The 26,492-nt window shown below is 46.5% G+C and overlaps 3 protein-coding genes across 11 annotated transcripts in view; 2 read left to right on the top strand and 1 right to left on the bottom strand.

The window, feature by feature from the left end:
* LOC105563138 (putative uncharacterized protein DDB_G0277255) overlaps positions 1–17,924 on the top strand; it is a 37,577-nt gene extending 19,653 nt beyond the window's left edge. For 4 of the 9 annotated variants that reach the window (XM_012014469.1, XM_012014467.1, XM_012014468.1 and 1 more), the window contains 10 exons: positions 28–190; positions 299–496; positions 12,156–12,273; positions 12,743–12,874; positions 13,145–13,168; positions 13,529–13,561; positions 13,702–13,905; positions 14,017–14,136; positions 14,309–14,382; positions 15,564–17,924. In XM_012014469.1, coding sequence (XP_011869859.1) covers positions 28–190; positions 299–496; positions 12,156–12,273; positions 12,743–12,874; positions 13,145–13,168; positions 13,529–13,561; positions 13,702–13,905; positions 14,017–14,136; positions 14,309–14,382; positions 15,564–15,870 — 1,373 coding nt within the window. In that variant the 3' untranslated portion in view covers positions 15,871–17,924. Of the gene's footprint in view, positions 1–27; positions 191–298; positions 497–12,155; positions 12,274–12,742; positions 12,875–13,144; positions 13,169–13,528; positions 13,562–13,701; positions 13,906–14,016; positions 14,137–14,308; positions 14,383–14,689; positions 15,457–15,563 lie in introns of those variants that run through there. The other 5 variants (XM_012014473.1, XR_001009011.1, XM_012014470.1 and 2 more) reach the window with 5 other exon arrangements.
* Positions 17,925–18,017: 93 nt separating this feature from the next.
* LOC105563140 (myosin ID heavy chain-like) lies at positions 18,018–23,069 on the top strand. The gene is made up of 12 exons (XM_012014475.1): positions 18,018–18,350; positions 18,443–18,681; positions 18,963–19,289; positions 19,377–19,641; positions 19,943–20,203; positions 20,316–20,554; positions 20,882–21,058; positions 21,349–21,545; positions 21,612–21,967; positions 22,159–22,733; positions 22,797–22,880; positions 22,952–23,069. The coding sequence occupies exons 1-12, from the start codon at positions 18,278–18,280 to the stop codon at positions 23,045–23,047; spliced, it is 2,889 nt and encodes a 962-aa protein (XP_011869865.1). The 5' UTR covers positions 18,018–18,277; the 3' UTR covers positions 23,048–23,069.
* Positions 23,058–26,189, bottom strand: LOC105563141. Its single transcript, XM_012014476.1, has 9 exons — positions 25,831–26,189; positions 25,456–25,753; positions 25,106–25,337; positions 24,892–24,989; positions 24,625–24,816; positions 24,418–24,545; positions 24,126–24,330; positions 23,772–24,043; positions 23,058–23,665 (listed from the first exon to the last, which is right to left on the bottom strand). Exons 2-9 carry the CDS (start codon positions 25,693–25,695, stop codon positions 23,473–23,475), a joined length of 1,560 nt encoding a protein of 519 aa, XP_011869866.1. The 5' UTR covers positions 25,696–25,753; positions 25,831–26,189; the 3' UTR covers positions 23,058–23,472.
* Between the last annotated feature and the right edge of the window lie 303 nt (positions 26,190–26,492).

Below are 26,492 nucleotides of genomic sequence, written 5' to 3'. Positions count from 1 at the left end.
TGACAATGTATCTGACTTACGTTACAGGTGGTGCACACGTCAAGGGCGTAATGAACAGTCCTCATCACGGGCAGCGTTTACATCGAACGGGAAGTGTAGATACTTTATCGCCCTGCGAATCCATCGCCTCGGATGATTTAATGTTAGATTACGACGGCAGCGACGCGAGCTCCTACGAGGAACAGCAACGGTTAGCATTAAGCAATACAATTTTAATAGTTTGGATGTAGAAGAAAGGCCGACGTTAATCCTTTTTTTTTTCTCGAATCAAATTATCATCTGTCTCATTTTCTTTCAGATTAAACTCAAATCCCGCGTTGCACGAGCTGGATGACGCCACTATAATTTCCGAGCTGGAAGCTCAGGGCGAGGAAATGATGAGGCACTGGAGTTCGTTGCTGAACACCGCGCATATGGAGGAAGCGAATTCCAATTCCACCAACAATAATTCCGCCAACAGCGGCAACAATAACAATCAGGCCGCCACCGAATCTGGGTGTGTATTCACATTATTTGCTACCCTTCATGCTTGCGTTGCTGTCGAAACGTAAAACTTCGTGATGCATGATGCTTCTTCGGGAATGATTAACGAAACATTACCCGCGGTTCGATTTACAACGCGTGACGCACTTGCAAATTGTATGTAGATTATGCAAAGACGTTTCTCCCCTCCGGGGTGAAGGAATACCGCTTCCTCGTTGACGTGGTTATTTTCTGCATATAGATAAAATCCGGTTAAACGCAATTATCTCATTTCCGTTCTTGTTGCGCTTTTTCCTTCTGTATTGCTTCTCAGATATGCCAATTGCAACATCGTATCCCTTTTATGCCTTGAACGAATCTGTACATTAGTCCCTACGCACCCGCATCAATTATAGTTTTACTTTCCTAGTTGCGTAATATTGATTATTACTTCGAGTGCACAATCGTTAATTTCATCGCAGAGTTCTCAACTAGAGACTGTAATACAGTGCCAAAACCGTAATTTTGATTAGAGCAGGTAAACCGCGTAGGAAGATTGAAAAGGTACCTGGTCGATGCTGTAACATAATTTATTAGTCGATAAAGTGTGCATACTGCACGTCGGAAGGAGACAAAGGATGGGTTATCCAACCATTAAATTGATGTATAGCCGCTGTCTGTGTCCACCGTAACTATAAGCTACATTCTTAAATTTCCAATATTAATTACGACCTTTCGAATCTTTTGTATATCATTCCCCTTGTGTACAAAAAAATTCGACAAAGGTGAACACTAAGTATCAAATGACAAGTTATGGGAAATTGATGTGCGTAGGTGGGAGCATCTCTATCTTTGAAATCGAGGAGTAAACCGCTGACCAAAATCATGTACGCCAACGCCTACTAAATGCTTAGCGGGCATTACTTTATCTTATTTATCTTGTTTTGTCCTATTTTATCTTACTTTATCTTTATAATGACCCAGCAAGGCCCAAATAATGCCTAGTAATGCCTGGTAATGACCGTTAATGCCGCGAATCTGTACACCGCAATGCCCTCAGCGGTTTACCCCTCGTTTGAAATTAATTAAGCTGATGTTTCATCTCAGGGAAAACTGCGCACTTGCACAATTTTCAATTATCTGAAAAAACTCGACAGTATCTCTCTTGGGTAATTCTATATCCGTGATGTTTTAATTTTCTCACGCGCTACATTATAATATATTCCGAACTTCTATTTCTTTTTACAATGTGTGTGATTACCTTTTCGCTCAGTTAGGTAACAACTTAATAAGAGTCTTGGGGAGGAAGAGTGTCATACAGTGTCCCTTTAAAATTCTTTTCATGTCCTATGCACACCGTACACCGTTGATACGATATATATGCAATTTTACAGTTTTAATCCGGATTCCGAAACAGTACGAAACTGCAACGAATCGCAGAAATCCGTTAAGCACGTCGCGCGGGGGAGATTTCACGCGTCAAGCTCCGTCTTCTCCACATCTCTTAATTGAGGAAAGCGATTTTCCGTATCGGGAGCATGAAGTGCTTTAGAGGCAACATTTCGGATCGCGATATCACACGCAATGACGATCGCGAGTCGCGTAAGTTTCGAGCACGTCATGGCCACACGCGCATAACAGCCTACTCTCCTTCACGTCGCTGACTCCTTTTTACTTGGTGGCTTTCTCGGCGAAAAACGGAAAAAGAAGCGTACACCTTGTGAAGTACACGTTAGACTTGCTCTCCCTCGAATTCCACATCCTCACCCCCTGTCCTCGATCTCGTCTAATCTTAATCGACAGCCTTGAAGCTTTCGTCAAGACGCGGCATCACGTACTCGTCCGTTTCGTCAGCTCGTTCTCGTTCTGTTCTTCATTAACGACGATAACGATTAGCTGGTCTCAGTGTGTGCGGTCGTATAGGGAGAAGACCAGAGGCACTGAACATTCCCTTCTGTAAAATGTGTTGAACAATGTCGATATACGCAGGTCTATATAGAACAAATGTAGTCGTTTACAAGAGTACACTGATTCGCTGCCGGTATACGTGATACTTTCGTATCGAGGAGCAGCCTGCTGATCGGCCGGAAAAAGTGTCCTCTTTACGAAAATATAACGAATTCACGGCGACGTGTGTCAGTTGGACCGCTTGTGTGTATCCAACCGTGTTTTACTCCTCCCTATGAGGCTTTGACGTACGATACGTATACGTTTTACCTCCCTGCTTGTACAAAATAAACGAAATAAACATGCCCGCACACATCAGAAGACGCCACAATTCAGCGACAGTATTCTGTGTTCTAGCGCGCTTATAAAACGGGTGAAGCAATTGCAAATTCCCGATGAGGACTCCGCGGGTGGAGACTACTACCAGCTGACGTACCCTAACTAGCGAGCGGGGTCCGCCGGTCCTCCCTTGAATGTCGACTAGGCAATACCGATAACCGCACGCCGCCGATTACTGAGACACAGTAACGATAACACACGGACGCAGGCTTAACGCGTGAATGGTCGCGTCTTGTTGAAAGGAAACGAATAAAGGGCGAGAAATTTTTATGTACTCGTCGCAGGCACCTCGAGATATTGATGGTCGGAAAGGTGCATGGGTGTTGCGAGACGAGATACTTCATCGCGGAGAGAGAATAAAGAGCAAAAGATCTTTTACTTGCTACACGACGCTCGTGGCGCGACCACTCACGAGTTAAAGACAGGCATTGTTAAGAATGAGAGAGTGAGAGAGAGAGAGAGAGAGAGAGAGAAAGAAAATCCGAGCGACGATAACACATATGATGTTGCAACACTCAGCAGCTAGCAATGATAGTGCGACTTTTGCCTAGGGTAAAGAAAAGAAGGTGACACGTCGTGAAAAATTGTTTTCAGTGTTCGGAGCTTTTCACGTTTATTCCAAAGTTAGGATAGCTCGACGAGTCTTTTTTCTATAAGTTTTCGAAGGATAGTCAAATCGCGATAATTGTTACTTATGTAAGTACGTTCGCTTACGCGCGACCCTCTAGTCTAATGATTTTTTTTACAGTAACGTTAATATGTAGGTATATTTTTCTAATCTTTTAACGGACTTCGTGTAACCATTATTATTCGTTCGAAACTTGTTCTGTGTTACGCGTCCGTTGTTGTTTCCGAGAGAAAAGTATTGGCCCAAGAAAACTATTAATATATCCACGTGATAACATAATCAGCTGTTCCATCCCGCCCAGTTTCTTAAACCGAATGTAGACGGGAAAGATACTACCTCAAAGGTTCTCCAACTCCCGCGGGATCGATCGGTCTCGTTAATTCACTCCTCTTCCGTTTCTTTCTTTCTTCTTTCTTTTTTAAGGAGAAACATAGCTTAACGTGATTTCACGATACAAGGCATCAGGTAATCGCCCCGAGATTACAGCGCGTCCTTATTACAATCGCAAAGTATATTACCAATTCTCTCAAGTGTAGTCGAGGTGTAGTCGAAGCGTAGTGCCGAACAGAGAGTAACCCGCCGACGCGCGTAAACCGTTCGCCGTTTACAAGTCAACTCGCTGCGTCCTGGTTACAGTGCTGCTAGAGAGGACTCGCCTGAGCGTAAAGCGATCCTTCGTCCGTGCGGAGGAGCTCGCGCGGCTCTCAGCGGTGCGCCCGGCACCGAGCGAGCGCGGGTGATAGAGATTATTTTTCTAATTTCGTATTTTTCCAATAACGATGGTCGAGCTGGCCGAGTCCTTCCAAAATTATCGTCCCGTCGCGGTACAACGCCCCGGTTCCCGAGTAGATGCACTCTAGTCCTCACTGCTAGTCGTCCCAACGGCCGTCGCTTTTACACGATAACCATTGACACTATTTAATACGTACATATTACAGATACGTAGGGCGAAGGGTGGTCGTCTTGACACCCGCCAACAAATAGCTATTAGTTAATCGTATACTCGTGGCATTATAGAGAGCTTGTTAGGTGTAAACCTCGTAGCTTCGTAGAAGAGAGTTGATGAGCGGGTAATCGCCTCAATGTTATCCTCCCCTCCTCTCCTTGCTCTTCCTTCGAATTACCGCGAAGGAGAGAACGATGCAGCTTTGCACCGACAGTCGCCAAAAGTCGCCTCTTTTGGATACCCGCCGTTGCGTTACTGTAAAAGCGCGTGTTCTCTTCGGTCTATCGCGGCCTCGTCCTCCTCCTTCGCCTATGCGCGGAGGCACCGTTATCTCGCATCTTCGATTCCTCAGCGAAATACGATGGTGAGCTTGATCCATCTTTAAGCGGATTTCATTCCCCCGGGAATAAAGGCTGACGCGCTTCTTTAGACACTTGTCTCGGCGCGCGCGTTCAAGTTCCACGCTGGATTGTGGAACGAGGGGAAAAAGGTGGCGACGTTTTATTTCGACGAGACAAGATTTCGCATCGGGAAGATTTCGCGACACGGCTTGCGTAGTTTCGCGGTTCCCTTCGAGGCTACTCATACATATATGCGAAGAATCGCGGGTACTGGCGCGAAATGATGACACGTATTAACGCAACGTACATACACTTATACCTAGCATAGTACTTGGGAGAAAATATATCGCTGCTATTGTGGACTTTGAATGGCAGCTCGTTGAGGCCGCCTCCCTCCTCCCTGCTTCTTCCTGCGTAGAGAGTCGTTTCCTCTCTTTGCATTTTGCCCTTTACCTTCTCTGGCCTCGGCCTTTCCTCGCAACTCTTATACGTTCAAACTTCCCAAAGTCGTGGCCAAAGAAAGATCAGCGCGATCCGACAACAGCATTCCAGTGTTCAATGTATCTCTTACAATATCCAGAAAGTTAATCTCCTCGATGAAGCTTGTCGCTCCTCCTTAGAATTGCATTAGCGAAATTGGCCGCCGTCGTGCTACATTTCCGCGACACTTATATTCGCGAGTATTTATATCCACAAGCGTGTACTCAAGTGTAATTTGTAAGAATGGGCAACGCAAGGGAGAGAGAGAGAGTGAGAGAGAGAAAGAAAGAGAAAAGAGTGTGCGGTGTAGCGCCGATCAGTTCTAGGAGACGGCAATACGAAGGCATTAATCATGACTGTGTATCGTATTTTTGTCTTCCTCGTATACGTACTATTGTAAGCATATATATCGATCTCCTCCATTGCATTATTAAAACACACTTCCTCTCGTGGACTACTTGTTTTCTCTTTTTTCAATGCGTCTCCATCCGCGACTTACGAGATATCTAAGAGAGATGTGCGAATCAAGAATTATAGAGAATAAGAGAATATTATGGTGTGGAAGCAACTTGTATCCAGTTTCACGTACATAGTGTATTTAAAATGAAACAATGTAGTTAATTTTACTATCAATACTCTTTGGTTTCAGTTTGGATCCAAAGATAAAGAACTAATCACATTCTATTGCTGCTCAGTGAGCGGTGCTGGAAATTTTATCAAAATTCTGTTAGTTCCACAGTACATGATTTTCAGGGTGAATTTTAAGAAAAGATTCTCCGTGTGATATCTACCCTGAAGAGCAGTTAGGATTTGGGTCAGTCGGGGGGGTTGCTAAAGTTACAAGGGACCAGCTCCCGCGTGCTGCGACCTTGACCGTTAAAAAAAAGAGGAAAAAGGCCGCGGTTTAATTTGCTCAACCGTGTAAACCGGTTTCCCCGGGCCGCGTGTGACGGACTTGCACCCACGTGGACGACCGTGATGTAACGAGACTGGTCGCCGCCGCCGAATTCAGCGTCAACCGGGGCTGCAAGGCGAACGGGACGTGGGGCTGGGTAGGGATCGGCGGAGCCGCGTGTTTCAGCCTTCGTTTTGCCCGGTAGGAAATCAAAGATAGCCGGAAGCCGACCGGAGCGCGGCGGTCGTCGAAGACGCCGGGCCGAGCCAAACGGATCGCGCGATTTCCTCGTTAATCAGAGCGTTACCGGTTAGCCGCGGGACGACGGTATTTTTCTGCTCCACCTTGATCGGTCGCGCCTCCCGGTGCCGCGGCGGCGTCGAAAAAGCGCGTATCGACCAGTCTAAGGCCCGGTTTTCCGTTCTCTGGTTAAATGTTAATCAGCGGTCAGTCGATTATAGGTCAGCCTGTCCCTTCTTAGATAATATCTCTTGAAACGTGACTAGATCGTGGACATCTACAGAATATTTTCGAGACGTCGCGATAAAATCTTCTAAATATTAACTTGACTATTTGATCCGCATACAATCTCAACTTGATTTCAATATGATATTCACCAGATTTCCTCGTCCACTCGTGAATCCAGGCTGCGGTGCGATGCCCCGCGACGAAATGTTTTACGCTCTTGAGGAGAATCGAATACAACATTGCTCGACAATAAAAAAAAGAGAGAGGGTTTCTAATGCAGGCGTCTCGCGATGATCCGATCTGTTTCCTTGATTTTCTCCCGGTGAGATAACCGTGTCTCGTAGAAGCGCCATGCACGACAACAATGGCAACCCTTGAAGAGAAACAGGCAATTTTCATTTTCAAAGGTGTTGCTCTCGCGGATAAGTCGCGCTCGCCGTAGCGGAAACAACTTGCGCGATGTAACCGCGCGGAGCTTCCTCGCGCGGTTCTACTATGTAACGGTGAACTCTTTCGGTCTATTTACTAAAACCTCTCTCGGCGATAACTAGCTGCGGTCGATGACAGTAAATAGTGCCGCCGATGGCCTTCGATCGAGTCGTTTGCATACCGCAGAGAGGAAATCCGTTCTATCGCCGTTTCTAGCTGAATTACCTAATTAATGGTAACGCCAAACATTCGAAGTCAACGCGCAAAGAGTTGTCGTACGTCGCCTCGCGACACAATGGATGCGACGATTCTTTGTGCGTTGACTTCCAACGCTGACTTACAGAATTGTCGCATCCATTACGTCGCGAGGCGACGTACGACAATTCTTTGTGCGCTGACTTCCGACACTGACTTACGTCTTACCGCGGAATCACGAACAGTTTTACGACGATCTCTCTGCTCAAGCCCTAAGGCTGGTATTACATTTCTCGCGCGACAAATGTTTTCAAGTCTGTTGATTGCCTGCAAGATAGAAATTTTCTAGCTTGTAGCCAATTCAAGGCGTTAAAAAATTTGTCGTACAACAAATATAATAGTAGTCTAGTAGCGCTGAAAGCGTCTTGGCCCTTACGGAAAAGCAACGAAATAATTACTGGAAGGTTACTGTGCATCAGTAATGTCTAATGATTCGATTACTGATACACAGTCATTTTCTAGTATAATTGTTTCGTCATTTTTTCGTAAAGGTGAAGGCATTCCGAGACCGATTCTTCTTTATCCGCGTTTATTGCGAAACGCGGGCAGACTCGTGAGTGCTCGATGAAAGGGAAAGAGAAATTCCCTGAGGGTGCGGGATTCCGATAGATTCGGCTGCTGAGAGGATCGGGAAGCGCGTGGCTACCGTCGCCAACGAAAACCTCCCCGTCTCATAAATCCCGGGGTGCTCGCCGACGGGGCCAAGTCGGCGGAAAATCGTACCGGGGGTCGAGAGCGAGGGGAGGGGGTGAAGGACGGCTGTGATCCGTGGTTTTAAGGGCCAAGGGTTGGCCGGCCGAAAGAGTATTGATCGTTTGCCACGCCGCGCGCGTAGCGGATTCTTATTGTCGGGCTGATCCATAAATTCCTTTCCCGACAAGGAAGAGGACTCTCTCCGGGATATTGAAACCCCGCTTCAGCGAGTCTGGCCAGGTCGTGTCGCATCACTTGATATGTAGAAGGAAACGCGGCCTAGTCGGACAGTATCGATTCAATGTGCAATCGTGGGGCAGCATGGCATTTTGAAGAACCATTTAACATCTTACTAGCAAAATGTATTGGCGAAGTTTCAAAAAATTGTCATGAAGTTCTTCAAAATGCCACGTTGTCCCACGATTGCATGATTTTCAGAATAGATTTCAGGAGGAAATTCTCTCCGTGTACAAATCAACTGTTCGCCCATTGAAAAGCTGTTCACTGCCTCGAGTAGAATCGTTGGCCCAGCTAGTATCAACTTTAATAGCTCGCCCGTCTAATTAAGACTGACAATTGTTAAAATATTAATCGCGTCGCGGCTAATTGAATTGGGCGAGAATAGCATGAACTTAATAATTCGCTCCTCCTTTGTCGCGTTAACGTTTTCACGCAACGTCCCTCGCAGTAGACTGTATGCATGTGCGTCGAATTCCCAGGGATACCCTGGCTGCGAAATCTCGACTGAAAGGAAAGTGAGAGGGCAAAAATTACAAGTCCCAGTCTACAATAGATGATTCAAAGCCTAAGCCTTAAGAAATGGACCAATCGCGATTAAGTGCGAGTAGAATTCTCGACAGCGATTGATCCATTTCTTAAGGCTTAGGGTTCCAATCCCTACTGTAGATGAGCACTAATCAGCGCAAAGTCCAGGGAAGCGAAAAAGAGAACTCGGCAAAACCGTCGACCGCGAGTCGAGGAGTCGAGGCACCCGTGTCGAGATATCCGTCGTGGTAGATCGGTATCGTTGACTCCGCGGTATCGCGATAGCTCCCGCAGCTTTTTGCGTTATCACCCCCACCGTCCCTGCCGCTCGCCTCCTCCCTGCTGTCTGCAGCTGTTCCCCCTACCGTTCTTCCCTACCTCTCCGGCTTCTCTCTCTCCTCTCTTCTCGCCATCCACCGAGCGACGATATCGAACCGCGGCACGTAGTGCGAGGTGCGCACGCGTTCCCAGTGTACGTCCCTCGCGGAGAGGGTGTCCTTCGCGATCCTGATTCTGTGTCTACCCGCCGGTGACCGCCGCAGGTCACTCCGGCGTCGCGAAGACCGCCCTCCGGAACGGCGCCGAGTGTCCCGCGCTCGCGGGGGACTTTCCTCGTGTCGCGTCGTCGCGAGGGAGTCCCTCTACGAGGTGGAGACCGTCCGAGGCTCCTAGACGCGACGCCCGGTAAGCGGACGCGTCTCGCGCGACGAACCGGGTCTCCCAGCGCGAAGTGATCGCTCCGGACGGATCCTCTCGACGTGCTCGACGCGCGTGTGTGATACGCTAGATCGTGGGACGGCCCCCGGGAGCTCTCGTTTCGCGGCCCGAAGGCCCGAGGACCCCGCGGCGGGAAGCGCGAATCCTTGATCCCGGCCTGCCCGCGAATTATGCGAGGGGACCGTAGCGTGACGGGGCGAGTTCAGGCCGAGTCCAGGTGCACAGAAGGCGAAGCGCTCGGCCCCGACTCCGACTCCGAGTCCTCCTCCTCCTTTGTTCGCGAGCCGTGCGTCTTGGCCCTTATCGCCTCTCGCCGGCGCGTCGTCTCCGTCACGTGAAACCTTGCCGTTCGCGCGATAGCGCGACGACCAGCACCGCCGGCGTTTTGCATTTACCCGTGGGCGTTTACAAGATCCGCCAACTTATTAATAGCCGCGTAAAATACGAACCGCGACGCGGGGTGAATCGATTAATCGGAGTTACGGAAACTCGCTCGCTCCCTCGGGGACGCCGAAATTTGCGCCGCGCGCGGAAGCGCCGAGCGCGACTTGGCTCCGTTTCTCCCTGGAGTCAAAATCGCGCGCGCCCGGCCGCTCGAGCCTGTCGAGGGCCCAGTATACGTTTCACCGGGGCCTCTTCCGAGAAGTAGAGGGAAAATAATACGCTCGGGCGATCGCTCGGCCCGTCGAAACGCCCCGGAAAACTCGCGGGCGCCTCCGGTAGAGATTTCGGCAAGGATAACTTTCACTCGCGCCGGGATGACTCAACTCCTTCCAGGATTGTTATGTTAAAACGAAGAGCGGGGGGGGGGGAGGAGAAAGAAAGAGGAGACCTGGCGCGCTAACGTGCGAATTACGGCGGGGCGATTTACGTCGGGGACGCGGGGAGAGACGCGACGCGAAATCATATAAATTATCCTCGTTTCGCGGGACCAATTAAACGGCGCGCGGCGTAATTTCCCGGCGCGCTCGACGGCCGCGTTCGATAATTTACAGCGCAAATAACTGCGTCGGGGAGGGGAACGAAAAGAGAAGAAAAAAAAGAACGTCCTCGTTAGTCAACCCGCAAAATATTGCGTTACCGCTATCCGAGCGGCGATCTAGATCGATTCCCTCGCGCGCGCGCTGGATTTCTATTTTTTTTTCCCCCCATCCTCCTCTCCTTCCCGAGGCCGGGTCTCCGCGTACGTCGGGCCCGGGTCTCCGTTTCTCTCGTTGTCAGCGCGCGCGTGAAAACGGCGGGCGCCGGCTCGGGGCCCGCGCGAGGATTGCGAAACGCGCGCGCGCGCGCGTCTCGGGAAAGTGAATTTCGCGGCAGCCCCGCGTGTCCGCGAAATTACTCATCGCCGCGGAGAGCACGTCGCGTTTTCCCCTCTTTCCGCTCGTCGACGGCGAAACCGCGAGACGCATTCCGTCCCGTCCGCGGCTAAATATGCCCGCCCGTGCCACCGTCCTCTATTTACATTGTCCGGCGTTCCCGCGGGTCCAGCCCGCCGGCGGACTCTGTCACGTTTAGCCACGCGGGATAAGCGCGGCCGCGCGCCGACGATCCCGCGCGAAGACCGGACGAGTCCTCCTCCACTACCTCCTCCGCCCGGGCCAGCGTCGAGAGCTCCCGAGAACGGCGTCCCCGCGCCCGACGAAGGCTTTGGGAGCCGCGCCGTCGACGGCCGATGACCCGCGCGCGATCGCCGGGAGGCGAGCGACGACCCGGTTGACGGAGCCGCGGCCGAGAATGATGGCCTCCTCGTCGACGGAGAACCCGAAGGGCGCCCGCAGGCGCACCACCGGCCTGCCGACGCGCGTCCGCGTCCCCGCGGGCCTGGAGAACGGCGCCGAGGACGGGCGCGACGACTCCGGACTCTCGTCCGAGAGCTCGACGCCCACGAACGGATCGCCGCCGCCGCGGCAGCCCAGGGCGCCGAGCAGCAGCCGCGTCACCTCCACGGGCATCGGCGCCGCGGCCTCCGCCGCCTCCTCTTCCGCCGCCGCGGCCTCCTCGCGGGCCAAGAATAGTCCCGGAAGGTAGTGCCTCTCGCTCTCCCTTCGGGAAGAGCGCGCGACTCTTCCCTTCAGATATTTACGGGTGCAGGAGAGACGCGGGATAGCGAGGGAGCGCGGCGATTAGGTGCCGCACGCTCGTTTTCTTTTCTTTTTATTTTTTCCATTATTGGGATAGCGTGACTGCGATGAGAATTGCGATAGCGCGCGAAGACCGGACGACTTCCGGTTGGAACCTCGCTGGCTTACACTTACATACTACGCGGAATACCCTCGCCGTTTGTTATTTATGTATGGCACGTGTGTGCATTAATTCCAGTTTCCACATGTAATTTATTTCGCCGATGTGGCGCGATGATTTAACGAAACAGACGGTAACTAGTATTAGACCGATATTGCTGAATAGACCTATTGGCTAAATAAGAGAAGACGTCCACCTTACAATGTTGGACCAATATTGTTGCCAGTATTGTGCTACTAGGGGTATGCGAAAATTCTGCTCTTACAGAAAGTTGCAAGCTGATTCGCTACTCACATGCTTTTTAACCAATCGACTTTCCACTTTTCTGCGAGAGTAGAATTTTCGCATACGTTTCTCCTTCGAATGAATTCAAGAGTCGAACCCCTGCCCGGTTAGCGGAGCACTTTTAGGATCTCGGTATGGTTGCTGGAGCACCGACTCTGCCCCCCCCCCCCCTCGTGAAAGTTCTAGAGTTCACCGATGCGATTCAAGGTGAATTCCGGCGATTAAATGCGCGAGAATACATGGATTTCGCTGGTCTTGTTTCAGAATCGGAAGTGACAGGATGTCAAGGCTGTTACGCAGCAGATCGGGGACGGAATCGCCGCGTTCGTTAGACAACATGCGCAACCGTCAAGTTTCTAGTCCTATGAGAACGTCGGGAAGTGTAAGTCACGATCCTCAAATAGCACGAATTATCGTCAACGCGCACAGTTGAAGAAAAGCACAAAATTACATAAAAACGAATTCTTTTTAAAGTCTTAAAAGTGTTTTTATAACAGAAATAAGGTGGAGAAAGAATTCCACGGTATATGAATTCACATATTTGAATTAAACTATTAGGCTATCTACATCTCAGTGAGAGATGATTCGTCGATCGATTCGAGTCATTTCTCGCTGGGATCTCGCTTGGACCTAAAGGCCTGTGTTGGTCCAACTTGGACCAAGGTCTAGGATCATGGACGCAGGCCTTGAAAAAAAAACGGCGGTCTCGGTTCTCATTCAACAAGGAATTCATTTCATAATCTGGAAACTCAAAGAGAATTCTTTTTGGGCTCTCTGTGCTATCTGGATGCGCTTAAACTCGATTTGTCGAAAGTGAATACTTTACTAACATCGTATACTGTTGATCGCAGGTGTCATCCTCGTGCGTCGATTCCGGAGACGAGGCCAGCCTCAGGATAGACCGTGGCACGTATCAGTACATGTTCCAGGACATCGTCTCCATAAAGACTATGCTCCTGAAACTCAAGCGGGTCCTTCAGGAGGTACGACGGCGCACGGCGCACGCTTGCATCTCGCTTTACCAGAATTTTGCACGTCGCTTCTCGCGATCGTCCCCGTAAATGTGTTCCACGCGCTTTACGCGCGGCACCGAGGCGACTTGAGTTTATCTCGAGCCGCACACGTTACTCAACCGCAAGCGTCATTCCGTTACTCGCGCACACGTTGCGTTTTACGTTCTTGCCCATTTTTATTAACACGATCTGTTTTATTTTTCATTTTTGTCGTCGTCCTTCCTGATTTTGCGTCTCAAGTCAGGAGAGAACGATTTGACGAGGGTACGTTGCATTGATTTTCTTTTTTACACATTTATTTATCACTAATTTACATCACGTTATTTTTGCATGCCTGTGAGTGTATTTATTTAATTATATCATACATGTTACATGCTTTTTAATGATGTTATACATTTTCACTCTATGGGATCGAGTAAAAATTATATGCGCATGAAAGCTACAATTCCGAGAGAGATATGCGAAAATTGTAATTACGAGAAAGAAGTACGTGAAAGCTATAATTGCAACAGGTAGGCTTAATTCTCTCGCTGTAGCACCATTTTACTCGGTCCCGACGGTGAATTATCGTCAACGGTATAAAGATAAATGTACAAGCCGCTAATGTCTGATGTCGATTTTTAGACGGAAACTCTCAACCCATTCGATAATCCGAAGGTGAGCATAGAACGTTGCGACCTATAAAATGATTCGCTCGGAAAAAAGTGGATCTAAAATAACTCGAACTTTTTTTTGTAATCCTGCTCAATTGACGGTGACGTTCGCTTAAATTATAAATGACGTTGTCGATGTCGCAGAATGGTCTCTTCTGTAACCTGAACGAGGATGGAGGTAACACGATCGACGTGAGCACGTCACCGGGAAGCGGTGGTAGCAGCATCGCGGACGAGCTGGCGGATCTAAGGAGGCAGGTGGTGTTCCTTCAGGGCCAGGTGGAGGACCGAGATCGTACGATACAAGTGCGGGATCGTACCATCGAGCTACTTGAGGTAAATAACGAGGTAAATCCCACTGACGACTAACTGTATGCTCGCTTCGACGAAGATCTAACCGGTAGTCGTTGTCGAGCGAAGCCAATTCCGCCAACGTTGATCGAGTATTAATCCTTGCAGGTGCAAATGTCGAAGCTTCAAGGATCCAAGAACGGCGACACTCAGGGCTGTACCCTGCCGACGCGCAACAACAACGTCTCCTCCGCGGACACTTGCAACGCCGCTACGCAAACAGAGAAGGTATTGGTTTCCTTACGTGATTTCGATCCGTCGTCTTGACTATTTCCTTGCGTTGATACGACCGATAAGCCGTTCTTGTTTCGCGCGATCGCGTCTCGTGATTCGTCACTGCTATTAAGTGTTTTCTTATCGTCGCGCTCTCGATTAAACGCAAATTGTTTGATTGCTGTAGACACGTCCAGTATCGGCGGGACCTTCGCTCCTACAGTCACTCCCGCAGGATGGTGTCATGGGGCCTCTCGTTAGGTGAGAATTTATCTTTTCTTAATAACTTTTGGTACACACGCTTATTCTCTAATATTCATATAATCTTCATTCGACATACGTTGTTCCTTAAAGCCTTGGTCTCAGTTCTAGCATCGTGCACACAGGCCTTTAAGGCTTGTGTCCAAGTTCTAGCATCGTGGACACAGGCCTTTACAATTACTAATCGCCATTGATCGTAAAATGTTACATTTATGCAAATCGCGCTTGTACCACTGACACAGTCACGTTTTAAAATTTTTCTCTATCACGCGCATCACAAAATAATAATGTTCTTTTTGCTGCTCTGGCCCCGCCCTTTGCTCGGGTGATTCCATGCGACGCAGCTTCAGGATCGGGAAGGTAGAGTGCGTCAGTCTATGTGACTTGCTATTGGGATATGTACTCCTCTCTGCATTTAACGTCCTCATATTCATGCACCTCTTCTATTTTCGCGCCACTTGTCTGACAATCCGTTATTAACAGTTGCGTTTACATTTTGCATGAGACCGAGTAATCTGACTTTTCATTTGCTTCGCAATTCCCGGCTAATCCGACCGAGGCAAATCCTGTCAAATTAATTTTAAGTTCCTGCATTTTGTTATAGTAGTTTAACAAATATGATCACTTTACGGTACAAAATTTAGTATATTGTACATATATTATTGTATCCTCGCATTATGTTTCCTAATGGTAACCATGACTATAACATTGGCAGATCAAACGAAATTGTAACATCGTGTTTACGTATCTATAATATTCTTCATCATGTTTCCTTTTTATTTGCAACAGAAAATAATTGAGTGATTACATTTTCAAAAGTGCCTAAAGATGGAGAGGAGCCTAATCTTTTATTGTAAAAGTAATTAGAGATCATGACTATTCGAACGTAAGAATTGTAGATCTTTGCCTGCCATTCACATTTATAAAACTAATGTACCTGGCATGTTGTAATAATGTCTCTCGTTTTTTCAACGTTAATGTAACGATTACACCTTCCCAATTCCCAATTCTTTGCGATAAGATACTCGATTTATAACCCGTAATGTTTCACGCTGCCTTGAACAGCCGTGTGCGGTGAGTCTTGAGTTTTCTTTATTCGATCGACTCGGAATCCTCGAACCTTCCATCGTGTTCTCCGTCTCCGCGATCTACTTTTCACAATGACAACTTGTCGATTGCAGCTGGAGTGACTCGTCGGACCGTCAGCGACCATCACTGCTCTCCGAGCTTAACTCCACCGGGAGTCATCGCAAGCCAATCGAACGTTTACCTCATACGCTAAGACTCCGTCAGGAACAGACCCCGATACGTCGTGTCAACGTGCACGCGAGGAGACACTCGTCGGAGTGCGTGTCCGGCTCCCTCAGCAAGCCGAAGGACTGCGTGAAACAATTGTGCGACTTGAACGACGCGGAGCAACGCGACGCCAAGATAGAAGGAAACACGGTCAAGTCCCTCATTCCGACACCTAGGAAACTGCGGCTTTAACGACACGCCGGTTTATATTAATCTTCTTTGCGTATATAGCGACTATATTCCTTTCTCTCCAGACGTCCGCATCCTCGAAGTACAGAATGCGACGTAAGGTATACTCATCAGGCAGCCTTACGGACAAACCATTTAATGACATAACTTTTTATCCAGATACGCCTAAATTGAGTCTGCCATCATTTTAATTATATTATAAATTGCATTAGCAACGATCATTGGATTATCAAAAGGAATGCAATCTGTGCAATTATTCGATCTTTGCCAGGCGATTTCGACCGATTCGGACGTCCAAAACACTGTAAAACGATCTCTCGTTACTGTCTGTGCTCGTAATTAGTTCTCTGCGCGACTTGTCCACGTTGCGCGCATTAACAGCGTAACGGCGTCGTTTACGCGCTCGCTTGATACAGTTCGCCGTATTTACGTAACGTTGTGCAGAGAAGAGTGTCACACGAAGTGATTCCTAAATCGGTATTTAAGGCGACGTGTAAGTCGCTCCCGCGCGCGTAACGGGTACGGATACTTATTCATCAAGATTAACGATAAAATTTAATTTCCTCACTTAAACGTGATCTCAAGTGCAAAATTAGGGATTAGCTGCACGAGTAAATCGCGATCGCGCTTTATCTGGCGATCGATTTTGGGACCTGCGCTTCCTGCGCACGATCTTATCTTGACGGAAACGGAAGTCCTATATGCGTTTTTAGTTCGAATGAAACCTTAATTGCGAGCATTGAGCAAGTGCAATTTTTGTAATATACTATATAATTTATTGTATTGTAAATATAAATGCAAAAAAATTAATTTTAAGCGTGATGTACAATTGCAGTCGAGAAAATTGATCCAAATTTTCGGAAAAAAATGATTCAGAAAATTCAGAATCGATATTTTCTTTGGACGAAAATGTAACGTCTCGGCATCTGTAATCCTTGTGTACATACAAAAATCTGTTTTCTCGAGACAGAGATATTTAAAAAACACATTATTTATTACTACGCGTTTACCGAACAATTTTTCTCTTTACGGCTAGCTAGCTCGCTGTGATTCAAAACTAGGCGCGATTGATCATTTTTAATAATGTCACAAAAAGCGTTTATGTTGTGATTTGTTTGTCCTCATCGTTCAAGGATATATACGTTTCGATAACTTTGGGAGAGTTGCACGGATGTAAGCTTCAGTTTGTGGGTACATCGCGTGGCAGGTCGGCACGTATTACACATCGTAATTAGTGAAGCCAGGGTACTTGTAAATTCCACACGTCGTTTTAATTTATTGTGTGCTTGGTGCTAGTAAGTTGGTATTTGATATCATAAGTAATTTCGTATATGATATTTAGACTCTCTTGTCTTTCGCGTAATCGCGCCGACTGGCAGTGCTGCCCAAACATATTCGCAAATAAGAAATAACGCGTTTGGCCGTGTATCCGTACTAGTGTACATATAAATTAATAATATTCTAATATATTTCTTACAACATTCTGCAGTATTATGGCAAATCGTTTCACTGAAAATATTATCCGGAGAACGACGGATGCCAGGGGAAACTAGATATTATATGATCGTTGTATATTTATTTGTCCATATTTTTTAATTTATATGTTGATTATACGCGAAAAGAAGAATGGAGGGAAAATGAGAGAGTGAGAGTGAAGAAGAAAGAGTGATGAAGTATACATATAAATATAAATATATGAAATCTCATTAATTTTTTAAGAAATATGTAATGAAACAAAATGTGGAGATTATAGAGAAATAGCTTTTCCGCAGAATTATCATCGCAAAGTGCAGTCGAGTATTTATAGAAATGTACCGAGTAGTTCAAATCCACTTACTATTAATAACGGATACAAATTAAGAGATCTGATATGGAATAAGTTAAATAGCAATTTTATTGGTATTATGAAATTGACATTGATGTTAATCGTCCGCCTGGGCTGCTGCAACCTCCGGGGGGGAGCGAGCCTGTGGCAATTGCGAAACATTTCGAAAGCTGCAAAGCCAATTTTGTCGCATCGTATAAAAGCTATGACAAATAAAAAGTATACATAACACAACGATTACGTGTTTATTCTCCGCAAACGTTCGACAGCCGCTAGTACCGATTGACGTGCTGTTATTTTCGCAAAAGTCATGTTGCGTATCAATTGGCGAGATTCACTGCGAGTTCCCTCACTGTTTTAAAGTCGCTTCGACTTTAGCGCGCATACATACATTCTCTACTCTCTCTTTCTTCCATAAATTCAATACGTCAGAAACCTTGAATCCTGTATTGTCAAACTAACGAGTGTCAATAACGAGTCACGCTCTAAGAGCAACTCTATATGTATAAAGGCAATGTAGACATTCGTACAGATGCGTGCCCCAATATTCGATAACACAGACGTTTCGCGGAGGCTGACAACGTGATGTCACTGGAGCCCAGTTGGTCCTACATTTCGGATGCGATGGGGGATCTGAGCGCCGTGCCGCAAGAGAAGAGTATGCAAATTTTCTATATATAAACATACGTATATGTTCTAACGCAAAACGTCGTAAATGCAACCACTGTCAACCGGAAACGCTCCTAATAGCCGTAGATTATCTCCTGGAGCGTTTGGAACGCGGTCAGATTTACACGTGGCTCGGCACTTTTCTCCTGGCGGTCAATCCCCACGGCGAGTTCTCCATCGAGAACCTTTACGATTTGTCGCGAGCTCATGAATACGGCAATGCATGTGATGTGACCCTCAAGGAAGTGCCGCCCCACATATTCGCCGTGGCTGCCCGAGCGCACTACAGGATTGTTCAGGGTCTCGGAAAACCTAGTCAGGTAAATCCGAGAGGTTTCATCTTTATTCTTCGTTGCGCTAGATCGTCTTTTCCTGTCTCTTCGATTCGTTACGACGATACGAGCTCGAGGCGATTCGTTCTAAACCGCCAACCGAGGAGGACCTTAACAGCCGGTTGTATCGAGTCTATCGTGTACTCGAATTGAATACAGTTCTATCTGAGCGAATCAACCGGCTTGATTTTGTTCACTTCTTCCGTTTCCCTCTGTACTCGCTGTACAAGTACGTCTGCGAATGACGTTTCCCCGCGTTCTTCGCAAAGGTGATACTCTTCAGTGGAGAGACCGGAACGGGGAAGACCTTCAACGCCTGGAAGGCTCTGGAGTTCCTGACCAGAAGCGTGTCCCGCGACACCCTTGAGAGGCGAGGCGAGGTCTGCAATTTCCTGCCGAGGATCTCGAACGCCTGCCGTCTAATATCAGCCTTCACAACCGCGACCACCGTGAGGAACCAAGTCACCTCGAGGCACGTGCAACTCGTGTGGCTCGAGTACAAAATGGGCGGCATTTGCGGCGCGACGATATCCTCCTACCTCCTGGAAAGGGACAGAGTGACGAGGGGTGGCTGCAATTTTCAGATCTTCGCTCAGGTGAGGGAGGCCTCGGCTAGCCGAGGGTGCTTCAAGCATGGTTGCGATTCGCCAACCGGTGCTAAGCGCTCGCGAAATGCACTTCAGATGATGACCGCGGCAGCGAGCGAGGAGTTCGCGGACTTGATGTTGTCGACGGACAGGCGATACGCGATGCTGAGCGACCTGGATCCGCGAACAGTGCAGGAGTCACGCGCCGATTTCCATGAGACGACGACGACGATGGATATGCTTGGTTTTACAGAGGTTCAGAAGAAGGACATCTTTCTCATTCTCTCCCTGCTCCTTCACATGGGTGACATACAGTTCGTGCAGGAGGACGATCATTGCAGCATCGACACCGACGATCAACGTACGTAATCGCTGACAATTGTCCCACGTTAATTATTCCACGTGTGGACCCAGATAGCACAAGACACTCCTATGAACACTTTAAGAACATTCTTCAGGAATATTTGAAATATTCCATTCTTATATATTTATCTTATGTTCGTGGAACATTCGACTGGCGCTACTATACATCTTTTTCGAATGTGAATATTCATAGAACTACGTGTGCTATCTGGGAAATCGCGCGAGGACGCTCCTCCCCGTTGATAAGCAGCTGCGAACGGGGAAGAGCGAGTGTTGGGCGGATGTCACGCGGTTTTCAGAATCTAGAGAGGCCCTGGAGAACACGTGCCGGCTGGCCTGCGTCGACGAAGAGGACGTCGCCGAGCTGCTCACGTCCACGCTGATAAATCCTCAAAGCACCCGGCGCCGACACTCCGCGTGCCGACGTAATCTCAAGACGTCGGACGCCTGTCGCTACCGATTGCACAGCATCATCCGCCACCTGTACGACCTTCTCTTCTGCTGGCTGATCAACTTCGTGAACGAGATCTTGTCCGCCCGCCTGTACAGCGAACGATTGGGTATTAAAGACGTTTCCCTTGCGTTAAGTAGCGCGTTTCTCACGAGGAAGTCGCGACCTTCCGCTGTCCCGTGAGAACAGGTGTGATTTTTACCAACCTTCTCGCGCTTCAGGAATGATGGACATCTTCGGATTCGAGTGCTTCAATTCAAACGGCATCGAGCAACTCTGCATTAATTACGTCAACGAGAGATTGCAGCAGTACTTCGTGAAAAAGTATCTGGTGTCCTACCGGGACGAGCTGCAAAAGGAGGGCCTCATCGACGACGAGGAATCGCTAGAAATCGCGCAGAGATTGTACGCAGATCGCATAAGAACGCTCGAGAACTATTTGTTCACTACACTCAATGATGTAAATGCTTCTTAGGAATATATTAAACGATAGAGGAAAGTCCGTTAGTATGAGACAAGCTCCTAATATGAGATAGCAGGTGATGAAAGGATTTTTCCAAAATCCACAAATCTTTTTTCGCAATGATTACACGCACGGTCTACTAATGAATTTTCCACTAAACAGATTTCACTCCGAGGGCAACAAATTCACGGTGGAGCCAACAGACGATGCCCATTAATTTAGCAGAAACCCCGCTGTCTCATATTAGGAGCATATCTCAAACTAGAGGACTCGCCTCTGTCTGTCACCGCGGGGGAATTAACGGTGAACATTTTTACGCCGCAGACATGTCTATCGACAGTTCCGAACAACTTGTTCACGTTAATAAAACTAGTGTCCGCCAAGAGTTGTTCCGCAACGAGGCGAGTTTTGCACGTGAGGGATGAAAATTTCGTTGTGCGGCATTTCAACGGGACCGTGAAATACTCCATCCGCGATCTGCTCTCCAAGAATACCGACAAGGTAAGCGGCAGACGATGCAAAAGGTGTGTCGTCCTTCCATCAGACTCCGCGTCGAGAAAGAATGAAGTTCGCTGAAGACTGAAAAATGGCCCAATACTTTAGTATGCCAAAGGATCCTTAAATACATCACTAAGGGCCAGCTTCACCGAACGCTGCTTAATTTTAATCTTAGTTTAAGTTCACGTTTGCCTCTTTCCAACTGTTGGAAAGAGACAAAGGACGAATCAAGCTAAGCTTGAAGTTAAACAACGTTGGTGAAACCGGACCTACACGAGTTAACGCATTCACAGATTCCGGACGAGCTAACCGTCACGTTCAGCGTGAGCAAGAACAAATTTCTGTACACCTTAATCAACATGCGTAAACCGTATCACGACGGAAGGGCGAAGAAGCCTACGATGCTCGCCAAACTGCGATGTAACGTGGATCTGCTGATAGAAGAGTTGGACAAATGTGACACGCATTACGTTCGCTGCATCAAGCCACAGTATAGTAATTTAATGGTAGTGTAATTGAGTTTACTGTTGTGCGATTTAAAAAATGCTCCTCGTAGGCGGCTTAACGGCAAGTGGGACCGAGACGGGCTTCACAAGCAGTTGGCTAACACGGGTGTTCTTGAGGCTTTACCCCTGGCCAGGAGCAAATATCCGATCCACTTTGTCTACAGGGATTTCTTCAAACGCTACAGCAGGAGGAGAATTTGCTCCTCCACGGAGACCTGCGATTTACGCACCGCTTGCAAGACTATGCTGGAGTCGTTGCGCATAACAATGGACGCCGATAACTCGGTCCATTGCGGCAAACGTTTGATTTTCCTGAGAGAATCCATGTTTCTGCGACTGGAGTCTGCTAGGAGACGATACCACGCCGAATGTGTCAAAAAGATAGAATTCTTTTGGCTAAAGTACAGCAAGTATCTCTTTGATAAAAACTCGATTTGTCCAGAAAGATAAGTTACTGTAAAATCGAAGAGAAAACAGAATAAACGCATGTACCGAGTTACTTAACGGTTTTTGAAAAGATTTTGATTCTATTTCGGAAGATGAATTATCATGTCATGAATTATAAGAAATTCAAAGTATTTTATTATCCCCGCGCAGGGAAATATGTACAACAAAGTATAAAGGAGAATGTACCTGATGATATTCCTGCGATCGGACCAGTTAACACCAATATCCGAAACGAGTTGATTAAGAAATCCCAATCGGAACATGTCGTGCCTATGTCAGGAACAAACGCCTCTGTGGAAAAACGTCAGCCGCAAGATACAAAAGACAATATGGCCAATAATGCTGAAACGATCGGTACAGTCAGCACTCGATCCGAGCAGTCCCCGTTGGAAAGATCCCTGTTGGAATATGAGAACATTCTACCAATAGATTCAACACAAGACTATGTACGTGGCGCGTCTAAAAGACGTGTAAATCTGCTGACGAAACTAATAAAAAAATCCGCGTATATATTGCATTGGTTGGATGGCATAAGTGCAGCGACAAATACGGAAAATATTAAACCCTCATTACTTGAGCAGCTGCGAGAGAGTCATAATTACAACCAATCAGATGATGCCAGTTGCAGTAAGGAAACTCAATCACAAGATGCACCGCACAAGTCCTCAAATAATAACAAGCTTCGTAAACGCAATAGTGAGATGACTGCTGATCGTTATGACGAGGCAAGTAGCATTAATAATGTAATACACTTTATCTGTTTATATACACGAAAAACTCTTATTTAGGCGGAAGATATGTACGTCATACAATACGAGACTTTCACGCTATTTTACAAAAGTGGGGTTTTGAGCCGACGTCGTCCGGCAAAGGTAAAACTATCGTAAATTAAGACCACGAAGAGAAATTACAAAATTAAGAAACGTATTTTATTTTCTTTTAGCTACCAATTGGAATATCTATTCGTCGCAGAAGCGAAAGAAATTCGCATTACATGATACATCCGGAGCTGCCACAGGGTATACAGGATTGTCTCTAAAATAGAAGACTTGCACAAATGTAACTCGTAAGATTTAGGAGCGTCCCCTCCATACTGTCTCCGCACTGAATATACGTACAAATAATTTTTATATAATTTACAAAGTAAAAAATCTTCATTTAAGGTAAAAGGTTGACATAGAAACTTTCAGGAACCTCTTTCGTCGTGGAGAGGATTCACGTTATAGAAAATAAGAAAAGATTAACGAGATACTAATAGAGATTGGTATCTAAAAATCATATAAAAATGAAAGAAGTTCCATGAAAGAGAAGATGACAACCTTTCTGAGTTTTAATCAATACAGAAACGGTCTGCAGCTATAATTAATACAACACATAACGAATATGACTTACGATATATACTCGCTGTACACGTAACGCTAAAATGTCCGGGTGAAGTTTACATGTCTAATCTTTATGCATCATTTACAGACAAACATCGGCCAAATTATAATAATTGTAGGGACTCTTCTTTTTATCTTTAATCACAAGTAACCTGCGCGGTGCGACTTGAGCGAGAGTGGCTTGAAAGTCGCTCTTTAGAATTTGATAATCGGCTCTTAAGCTGACACGTCTCAAGTTATTTGGTGGAACCGGACGACCGCCAGCGAACGCAAATCTGTAATTATGTTTATATAATAAGAATATTATGCATTTATGTAGCAAATTGCCTCGTTAATTTTGTGCACAGTTTCGTGTTGGAAAAAATTAACGTTGATACGCACCTTATCTCGCGTCTCGGTCCTCTCAACGTAGAATCCGGAAACGCCGTTTGTCGATCCCACAGCATTCTGTTGTTAAGCAATGGTCTGACCTTAACGTATTTCATTTTGCTTGTAACGATAATAGGCAGTGTGCTTTTCGTGTTTCTTCTCTCTCTCGTATTAGCATCGCGATTAGCGGGTAAATAAGGTAATAACGAGTCTCCGTAATGTTCGGTCAAAGGGGCGAAGTTCAGAGAACTATTCTGCGATCTCGCGAGGGCACAAACGGCTCGCTGTAACAATTTCAAGAGAATCAACATCAGGAGCAACATTCCACACAGGGGGATTATAACAATATAATATCGGCATACTAACAGCTATTAACTGCCAGATAATTGAACCAGGCGAAGCGTAATAATGTAAAACATTCTGCATCGAAAGCATGTGTGTGGTTTCGTGTTGGAAAAGTAAGATAGGCTGAATACACACTAACAATTCCACCGCCATTATCTTTTTCTTGTAGAAAGCAACGTTTCCTGTTTCGCTCTTTATAAGCACGCTCTCCAACGTTGGTATATACCTGGTTTAATAAATATTCAAGGAATTAGGTTTTCGCACAAGTGTTTGGAAAACGAGTACAAAACTTTTTCAGCAATTTTCACATTACTTGTCGGCAACCGACGGCCAGCGGAGCATCAATTTGAGCACGCACTCTTTAAAAAGCACCTCTAAATTCGGATGTATGAAGCTCTTGCCCAGCAGCAATTCCAGCAATAACTCCGTCAATTTATCGACCTTTGAGTAAACGAAAAGATTGAAGATATTTACAAGATGCATAAAACTACATTCGCCTTTGAGAATAATACTTGCTTACCGAAACTAAATGATAGGGATAGATGGCTTTGCTGTTACTAGCAATGGCAATTATGAGTTGACACGTCCGTGTGGAGACACGTGTATAATGTGCATTATTTGAGATCACCACAGACCTGGCGATAGACATCAACTTGTCGACGACTCCCTCGTCGCATAAATGCACATTGGTAGCACAGTCGTTGAGCAAAACCTGGCGATATACATAAAAATATGTTGCGCTTATTTGATAATATCAAAAGGATTTCACATGTATTTCTCTCTGTACCTGAAAGGTCTTCTGTGAGCCATTAAGTAAGGTTTTCAACACACGCTTGACATAACTGTGACGCATTTCCACAAGCCTGCTGTCACATATCTCAGTTTCTATTTAAAAAGCAAAGAAGCATTGTATCAAAGTAATTTCAAGTTAAGATTATCGAGCCCATATAAATTACAAGACTGATAAATCATAAAAATGCGTCGACTCTTACAAAACTTGCCTTGCAGAAATGGCACGTTGGTTTGCGTCAGGTTCAACGGATCGTTCAACTGACTGGCGAGACTGACGACAGATTCGCTAGGTACATACACCTTCGCTTCCGTATGATACTCCGGCATGGATTCCGATGCACCGAAGACCGGATCGGCGTCACACAGGCTGGTGATTACTGTATTTACATCCATAGACGTCAGGCGTTTTCTTTTACTGTGTCTCAATCTTGTGACGCATTTCTGGGGTAGAACAAGCAATTTTATACAATGTGCAGCGCTATATCGCTCTATCAACCCTTCAAAAGTCTTGTGTCTGAATAGAGAGTTACATATTAAGTAGGAATCTTGTTGAATTTACATGTAGAACTTCTCTCAGGCGATAAGAGGCATCCTCTGCTAATCTCTTGAGAAGAGGGGCTGGCAACGGAGCTGGTATGCCCAGTTCCTCGCCGATGGTAGAGATCCAATCGGTGCTGAGCATGGCATACTTCCTCGAACTGTTGTCACCCACGATACTGCTGGTGCCTGCATCATTGTTGTTATTGTTGACGAACGAGCTGCTGTAACCCACAGAAGCCTGATTCAACAGCTCCTTCATGACTTGTGCCTTGCCCAAGTTTATCACAGCTTAGACACCTCGGCGAGCACTCGCTCAGCTGTAAGAGATAAAAACAAGGTTTTGTAAATTATGTACGCCACGCTCGAGAGTCTTAACACTTCTGACTGTGAGTACCTTATTGTCGCGAGACGTGCCGCAGCGATTTGCACACAGCGTCAACGGTGATGTTGAAAGAAATTTCGAACCCGAATGTAATTGCTCAGAGTCTGCAGCTGCGGCATAGAAACGTAATACTTCTTGCTGTTAAAATAAAATGAGCGTACTTGAGGAAAAAGAGACGGAGAAATAGATGACCAAGGCAGCTCCAGCTCGCTAGATTTTTGTACAGACGCGTCGATATATTTTAATTTGACAACAGCAGCGTTTTCGCTCGTGCAATTATGCGACGCTCCTTTGAGGTTAACCAAGATGAACTGACTTTTCATGGGCAGTAAATAACAACAGCATTTCAGTAAATTACTACGGAGTTTAGTAAATTACTAAGATTTGCTAGTAAGTTACTAAAATTTTTTTGGAAGTTTCTGCCACGGAGGAAAGAACTGTAGAGGGAGCAATCAGTCACCCTTCGAACCAAACAACTTTGGTTTGAAACGTTTTTCCGTATCTTTCATATTTTTTTAAATATTTTCGAGGATCATTTAAAATGAGACACTTTGTATATGGTTCCACCTCTTTGCCGATCAAGTTTTCTTGATAGTTTGCCAGTTTTCGAGATTCTCGATTTTCGAGATTTGAAGTTTGAAACTCTCGAAATTCCTATTTTTGGAAATTGTGAA

This window comes from Vollenhovia emeryi, unplaced genomic scaffold (genome assembly GCF_000949405.1).
Source record: "Vollenhovia emeryi isolate VEMERY1.0 unplaced genomic scaffold, V.emery_V1.0 DF939180.1, whole genome shotgun sequence".
Lineage (NCBI taxonomy): Eukaryota > Metazoa > Arthropoda > Insecta > Hymenoptera > Formicidae > Vollenhovia > Vollenhovia emeryi.
This window is presented reverse-complemented; position numbering and strand designations above follow the sequence as displayed.